At 34.3% G+C, this 8,397-nt stretch overlaps 1 protein-coding gene across 1 annotated transcript; it reads right to left on the bottom strand.

Moving 5' to 3' along the window:
* Positions 1–4,365: 4,365 nt before the first annotated feature.
* LOC21397830 (F-box protein At2g26850) lies at positions 4,366–7,867 on the bottom strand. The gene is made up of 6 exons (XM_010114551.2): positions 7,397–7,867; positions 7,190–7,269; positions 5,431–5,609; positions 5,257–5,331; positions 4,855–5,042; positions 4,366–4,431 (listed from the first exon to the last, which is right to left on the bottom strand). The coding sequence occupies exons 1-6, from the start codon at positions 7,865–7,867 to the stop codon at positions 4,366–4,368; spliced, it is 1,059 nt and encodes a 352-aa protein (XP_010112853.2).
* Positions 7,868–8,397: the final 530 nt, after the last annotated feature.

Here is an 8,397-nt window from a genome sequence, read left to right as displayed (position 1 = left end):
AAATAGGAGTATGCTAAGAACTCAAGATTTATCACGCCCCGAAGCTGGGGTTAGTGACGTGAAGGCTCGTTTAGGAGTTAAACGTGATTAGGAGAGTAATTAAACATTTATGATCATAATAATCAAAATCGAAAGTAAAATGTTTAAAGAAATCTCCAAACGAGCCCCACATTTAGCCGAAAATAAATTACAAGAAAGTTACGGGACCTACCCCACTTTCTGAATCATTCAGGGCTTCACCCACAGAATATGTAGTATTGTACATACATGAACATGTAAATAACATTACAGACATCAACCACAGTCTAGAAATCCAAAGTTCAGAGTTTACAGAATTTACAATTCTTACATTTGTACACCAGGACGATGAACACAATCCTCTCTTAATCGGATGGTAGTAACTAACTTAGCTACTCCGCATTGCTCCTAGAGTCACCTGGGAAGGGTTAATATTTATAAAACAGATAAAACGTGAGCGCAAGGCCCAATAGAATGTAATTTTTAAATAAGCCTTGTAAACAAGTAAATAAATGAATAAACAAGTAAATTGATGAATAAATAAATAAAAGTAGACATTCAGTTCCAACACAATAGCCGGAACCTCACATCCTTTTTTTGAAAGGAATATAAACTGAAAACCTCTATATTACAGGCATCAGTAAGTCATTTATACTATGATAAATTACTTACACAACGACAAGTACAAGCCTTATCACCCCAGGCCAGGTTTCGGGTTCTGCCCCCAAGGATGCACTCTCCACATCCTATCTAGGCCATCAGCCGGTTTACTGATTCGCAAGATCTCTTGTCTTAAGGAATCATTCATTAAAATTTATGAAACAGTTCATTATAATTCCTATAGCTAAAATCAAGCTATTGTTATTTTTAACATGCTTTTCTTTTGCAAACATGCATTTTCTTTAAAACATTTGCAAGGCTAAAATGCTTTTAAAACAGGCTATCAAAGAAAGGGGTAAGCAATCCTACCTCTCAAGTATCAAACCTGTGGCTAGCGTTACTCTATTCCGGCTTTCGCTTCCTCAAGCCCCTCAATCCGAGTCCTCAGTTAGCACTGATACAAAACAACACTTTAGGATCCGATCCTCATTCCTAAATCAATTTCAATCTCAATTTTATCCTTTGATTTCCTATTAGTGTGCCTTAATCAAATTTTAAGTTTCATAAATCATTTCATGTTTCAAATCATCATTCCAAGGTTTTTAATTCTAAAACATGAATTATAGATGCTAATCCATTCACTTTAGGTCCCAAAATGAAGCTAATTTGGGTTCTCCTCAAAAACTGAGGTCAAAATAGCATTTTCAGGCAAAACAAGGTCAAACCCCGTGTACACTGGTCAACCGGTGACAGGACAGTGCAACACCACCGGTTGACCAGTGGTGTGCAATTTGGTCGACCGCACAGGTCGACCTGATGGAGTGTAATCCGGTGGACTGCATAGGTCGACCGGTGAGATCAGGGCAGGATGGCCAACATGGCCGATCCAAAGAAAATCAGTGCAAAACCTGCAATTTCAAGCTCAAATCTAAAATATTTCAAGGGGAAATCACTCAATCTAGGTTCCAAATGACAAATACAGTCCAAAGAACTAAAAATCTCAAATTTCTACTATGATTTTACCCAAAGTCCATGAAAATCCATTTTGAACCAAAATAGGTTTTCTAATCCAAAAAATTCATGATTCAAGAGAAGTTTTTCAGAAATCTTACCTCAAATCCTTCTCTTGACGTTGAAAACTTCTTTAAATCCTTCTTTGGTTCAAGATCTGGTTGATTTGAAGCAAAAAATGGGAGAGAGAGAGTGAGGGAACGAGAGTGAGAGAGAGTGAGAGTGAGCAATGCACGGGAAAGAAAAGAAAAGAAAAGAAGGAAAAAGGAAAAATGAAAGAAAAAGGAACAAGAAAAGAAAAAGAAAAGACATGTGTCCAACATTTAAAATGACAGTCCAGAAAATGTGTCTACACACACTTCTGGGGTAAAAATATAAATACTAAAAATATTTAAATTCCTTAGAATCATTTAAATATATAGTTCAGAAACATTTACTAAACAATAATTAAATCAAGATTAGGCATACTAATAAATCTTAATTACCTTAATTAATCTCGTTTAATTCCTTGGGGTGTTACAGGATTAAGATCATTCTATATATGACCATCAATAGACTCAATTAAAATTTTTATACTTAACATAAATTATTAAAAATTCATATTGTGTTTTTGTCCCTGATCCACATAATCTTATTATGCGTAATATACTCATTCAATATCTCGCCATATTAATACTGTGGATAACACCGTTTCATTCTAAATGGGAATGACATGTATTAGTAATGTTTTAATTAAGGATTCTGAACTTTAATTAAATTTATTAGAAATTAATGTTAGGTGCATAGCAGTTTCAGGAAAAAAAAACTGACTTTAATTAAATTTATTAGAAATTAATGTTAGGTGCATAGCAGTTTCAGAAAAAAAAACCTCCAGCCACTGTTTTCAGCCAAACGAGGCCCTTAGGGGCTGAATTTTAGCTTTCTCCAAAAAATGACAATTTTAGATCTCGACGAGAAGAAGAATTATCGCGAAGAACAGATTTTTAAAATCTGACTCTAAGATGTAGTAAAACATAGATTTAAGAAATTGCACAGTTTTAACTAAACGAAACTAACACAGTGTTGGTTTTCAACAAAAGGTTATCAAAGAACCCGGGATGTGATTTCAGTAAAATACTATGGTGTTAGACCTCATTTTAACGGAATATTCGTGAAGAAAGTTTTCAAGAAAAAATGGTTTCTTTTAAAAACTTAATAGTTTATCGAGCAAATCATTTCGGCGAGCACCTACGAGCCCAATACGTTAGGTCCTTAGAATAACAAAGATTAGATGTGGGCCCAACGCCCGCATTAATTCAAGAGACCCCGTTTGAGTGTAAATTTCAATGGCCTAAGGGTTAGAACGCCGTGAATAAGTTTCTAGGCTGAATTAGGCCTTAAGATCATAACAAGTCCAATGAGGTAAATTATGGAGAATAAGTTACTAGAGTGGGTAGTTGATTTTCAATCTAGGCAAGTGGATATTAAGGGCAATTAAGGAAAATAAGATTTTGAGGATTTAATAAATTGATCCATATTGTAGATTATCCTTCAGTAAAGGAGATGGATACATGCCTTAAGGAAAGGGTTATATTTCCTTCATAAGCTGCTAAAATAAAATAACAAACGACAGTTAATCTCACACTCTCAATGGGTGTTCATTTTCAGAAGTAAGCAAGTAAGAGAATAGGCTATTTGGCGAAAAGTGGATTCCAGCACTGTAAAATCTGGTAAGTAGGAATCTCGCCTACAGTATGAATAGATTTTAAAGAAAAAGTTACACATGTTATGTATGCATGTTTATGCTTTATGTATTGTATGCGATGTCATGTCATACTGCATACACCTTAATAAGTCAAGAGGAACTTATAAGAATAATCTCAGTTGAGTGTCGTACCAGCTTATGAGAGGGTGGTAACTCAGGCTCCGGAAGGGAGAAGAAAAAAAAATTATAGGCATTCAATTCAGTTATAATCACGGTGTCATTGGGAACCTTGCAAACCCTCACGTCCCGATGATTGCGCGCAAGTGGTACGAGCACTCGGGCCCATAAGTAAGAAAGATAAGATAAGATCATAAGAATTTAACAAGACATGATCATAATTAAGATAATTGGCTCATGCATATTTATTCATGTGAACTTATAGGTATTTTGCGAGAGATAGTTCCTATTTGCTAAGCGAAAACTTATCATAGAATATTTATATTGTAGGTAAGCAACTTGCACATAATACTTGATGGACTGACGGTGAATGGAAGAACGATGTGGAGATCAGGGAATGGATACCGCTCGTAAATATTTTCGCAATCAGTTTTATGTTATAAATAGTTTTGCTAATTATGTGATTCTAAAACTATATATTAAATGGTTTTGTGGATTATGACTGTAAGTAAGCAAGACTTAAGGATTAAGTATATACATATAGATAAATCTATATGTTTTGAGAAACAAATATGTTAAGGTTGAATATTTTAATCAAGAAAGCAATTCATAACTTATGTTAACTATAAGATTTAAAATAAATGTTCTGTAAATTTTAGGAAATTTCAGTAAGTGCAAGTTAAATTCTCAATTACAGTGACGGCTGCTAAGGAGGGTCGTCACACTAACGGCTAACGGCTAATAGCAACAGAGTAGCCACACTTATTAAGAATGGAAATAACATCTTCTCGACCTATTCTAATGGAAATAATAACTTCTTGACCTATGCTTAAGCTGGTGACATGATTCCACACCTTAGACCACATCCTTTACTGCTAATAATCCTCCGAAACTTCTTCACTCCTTGCATGGCCCATTGTTCCTGGCCCATCCTTGACTACCTGCACGGCCCATGCCCAATGGCACTTAACTAAAATACGTTGAATTTCTCAAGGGCGTGCTCTGACATCTTCTTGGCTTATCAGAAAGTATATTATATGAAATTAATTTCCCATAGATCAGAATTTAAACGAACAATAAACATTAATACATTTAAGTTTCGTACAGAATATGAGTGGTGACTATATCTGCCAAACCAACTTTTGCATATTCAACATAGAAAGAATCCTATAGCTGCCAACCCGAAAATATTCCAAATATGTAGGAAATATAAAACTGGCTTGGAAGTTGGCCACAGTGAGGATTATTTCAATACGCGGGAATAGGCTACAAGCTCTCTTCATCCTTTGCTACTGACTAATTCTAGTGCCATTACCTTTGTTCTTTCACTGCAATTATGGAAGATTAACGTTTGGGAACCTTACTCTTATAAGAACATGATTTGGCCAAAAGCTCAACCACTTGGCAATCTCCTCCTGATCCGAAAGCTTTCTAATTCCGCCGTAAAATCCATCGATTTCGTTCCCTTGTCTTGGATGGTACTTCCGACTTGTCGTAGTACGTCTCCATCTTGAGGTTGGATGGTATTGGTTAAACTCCACTACTATTGTATCTGTTAGCAAAGACATTATCATGAGGTAACTAAACACACAAAAATTTAAGAAACAATAAATATATAAGAATAGAGACTGCAAGAAATTTATGGTGTAATTAGGAAGAGAAGAGAAAACTTTAGGCAAAAAGGAAACTTAATGTTAGGTGCATAACAAAAAGAACTTGTCTATATATCTTACCATTTTCTTTTTGAAAGGGTATATATATCTTACCATTTTCATGACAAAGGCAGTGATTCTGATTCTTATCACATGGCTCCAAGTGACCAATTAGGGCATACCACCAAGCTACAATGAAATTTTTAGAAATGATATATGAGAGACCTGATACCATTTAAAGTCAAGATCAATTTTTAATATAAAGTTCAGGGTGTTCTGAGATTAAACCGTAAGGCAAATCTGTGCGACTTTTCCACTGGATTTCAATATGGTCACCGGGTTTCAAGTCATGTAAACAATCAGACACATGAGGCACAAATGGATCTAGGGGAACGCCAACTGGTGGCGCTCGTACCCGATCCCACCCTATATTTTCCTCTCCCGTCCCCCATCCCTGAGAAGTATACCTGCAATTTATATGGAATTATATCGGAAAGTATCACTATATAAGAAAGGTCCTACTTAATTAAAGGTAAAGTAATCAAATGTGGGAAGAGTGAAGTGAACATGGGTTGAATCACAAAAATCTCCATGCCACCATTTTTATTGCGCATTAGATGTTGTTTTATCGTATTTGTGTCGTCTAATCTATCATTTTGTGATAGTATGTCAACATGGATCGCGCTTGGTAGGCCGACACGAAGCATGAAAATCACCCGACGATAATGTAGTGGGCTATGCTACGCTGAGGTTTGAGGTGTGTGGTATGAACATGTCGCAACAAGACAAGATAACATCTTACCCTATTTTTGGTTCAGCTATTTGAACTAAAGAATTCAATTCGAATTGCCCCTAAAGGTTCAAATTAATGTTTAGTCTAGAAACAAAGAGGGGCCTTTCAGACCATCAACCACAATTCAAATTGTTGATTTTAGAATTCAACACACCCCTAAATTCAACAATATGAATTGTTATGAACAATTCAAATACAATTACGTTTTGTTTTATTCTTTCTCTTCAACTCCAAACTTAAGAATATAATAACTTCTTTATTTTAACTCCAATTTAGATATTTATTTTCTCTTTATGTGTTCATAATAAAGAGAGTAAAAAATTTCAATCCATATTTATATACGCCATTTACAATGAGATTTTATAAGAGTTGTTGAAAACACAATTTTGTTTTATTCCTCATTCAATGTATAATTTATTTGTGAATCCAAGCACCAATTCGAATGCCATTTAAAGTATTATAATTCAAATTATACAGTTCAAACTAAAAAGATTCAAATAAGAACAATTTGAATCTGTGAACCAAACATGTCATAAGTTATTAACTTTGGTGTCTAGATAATGCTTTAATATAGTATGATCATCAAAAACATGTTGACAAACATACAACATAAGGAAAAAGCAAACTATAGGCATGCAGAAAAATATCCTATGCCATGGGCAGGTATTTTGAATCTTGTGTCAATATTCGGTCTGAAACTTTGTGACAAGCCGATAAAGATGACATAAAAACACTGCTGGACATAAAAAATACTTTTATGTCCACTGGGGATACTTACCTTTAATTTGTTCCTTGAATTATAGGTTTATTCAAAATGGTTTTCATATCATCAAATATTGTATGCGGTCATATTAGATTTTAAACGTTAATTCATACCGTTTCACGGTCAAAAAAAGATTGTTACCTCAAAAATGCCCAAACTACACTCAAGGAAAAAAAATTAAAACAAAAAACTCTAAAACAATGAAAAAAAAAAAAAACCTTTAATTTATTAGTTTTTTTAAGTTTTCCATTTTATATTTTTTCAATCTTTTTTCTTTCTTGTACTTAAAGGTAGTTTGGGCGTTGACCAGAAAGAAGGTATGAACTTGTATATTAAATTTAATCTAAATGTATACATTTAATAATATAAAAAAATAAGGTAAATTTTTGAGTAACCCAAACTACATCATATGTACGTTTTAGTTAGATCACAATACAAAAGAATTAGATCACTCATCCAAGTATTTTTTATGAAGAACCTTGCACTTATACCTTGCACGAAATGTATTAGTCCGGGAGTCATAACTGATCTGAGCATCATAACATAACAGCATAACTCCTGTATAACCATTCTGCACCAATAGACAGAAAGGCTTTCATCACCGACATAAAGAAGGAAGTTGTACACAATTTCTTGTTTAAACAATATAAGAATAATTAATTTGGTAAGCTTAGAAAGTACTTGTTGAAAAATATTACCTGTCTATAGTAGATTTGGGCTGGGAACCAAAACTTGCCACTCTCAAGAGCAAAATAGAAAGCCATCACTGAATCAACTGGTAAAGTAGTTCGCACCTTGGAACTTTTTTCTGGTTTTATCCCAATCCACGAAAGGCGACGTGAATTTCGAAGAGACTCGAGCACACCCTTCTCCTTTTTCTGTTTGGAGAGGCTGGATTGTCCAATTTTTGAGGCCACATTAGATCGCCATTCTCGGTAAGCAGCATCACCTATCACTTTACCCCATTTCTGCTGCAAATGTCTTTCCCATAAATGGTCACTACTACACATTTCTCTCAAAACAGAACAAACTCGCACCATGCTGCACAAGTCAGCAGGCGAAAGCCGCTCAAAAATGCACTCCAAACCCAACTTAGGCAAATCTAAGAGGGAAAACATATTCTCTTTCTCCTTTAGTTTTACTTTCTCAACTCTTGAACAAGAGGCCATTCTTTTCAATGAAAAGGTCATGGGGAACTTGGACCCCAAAAAAATTCACTAGAAAAAATAATTGAACCATTTACATGATAGTTTAATTTTGAGTAACGTGAATTTATTTGTTAGTATCATTTGTCATCACATATAAAAGACAAGAACAGCCGGAGAGTTTGGCTTGTTCCAGTATCAACGATGCTTCCAGTCCTTTTCATTGTGTTTTTCTCTCCATCATGCTATGCAGATAATATTAATTATCTTTATAAATTATCATTTCTATAGTTGCTTATTGTGAAAGATAATATAAAAAGAAATGTTGAATGTGTTTTTCTAATAAAGACAGAATAAATGTACTATGCATCTTGATTTTACCAAAATACAAGGGCATTGGAAGAAACGAAACTGATAGAGATGTTTAACAAAACATAATTGTATAAATAAAATTTTAAATGTGTGAATATATTTGCTGTCAACACAAGTCATGCTAATAATTTCTTAGAAATTTCCGTCCCTACCTCTTTTCAATACCAAATAGGACTATGTAG

Source organism: Morus notabilis, unplaced genomic scaffold, assembly GCF_000414095.1.
Source record: "Morus notabilis unplaced genomic scaffold, ASM41409v2 Scaffold224, whole genome shotgun sequence".
Classification (NCBI taxonomy): Eukaryota; Viridiplantae; Streptophyta; class Magnoliopsida; order Rosales; family Moraceae; genus Morus; species Morus notabilis.
Note: the sequence above shows the minus strand (reverse complement) of the source record. Positions and strands in the feature narration are given on the sequence as shown.

Excerpts from the sequence above, each read along its gene's own strand:
- LOC21397830 (XM_010114551.2), bottom strand. The coding sequence starts at position 7,867 with ATGGCCTCTTGTTCAAGAGTTGAGAAAGTAAAACTAAAGGAGAAAGAG. Across the intron at positions 5,610-7,189 it reads ACTAATACATTTCGTGCAAG|GTATACTTCTCAGGGATGGG; the intron begins GTATAAGTGCAA and ends TATAAATTGCAG. Across the intron at positions 4,432-4,854 it reads CAAATCATGTTCTTATAAGA|GTAGTCAAGGATGGGCCAGG; the intron begins GTAAGGTTCCCA and ends TGGGCCGTGCAG.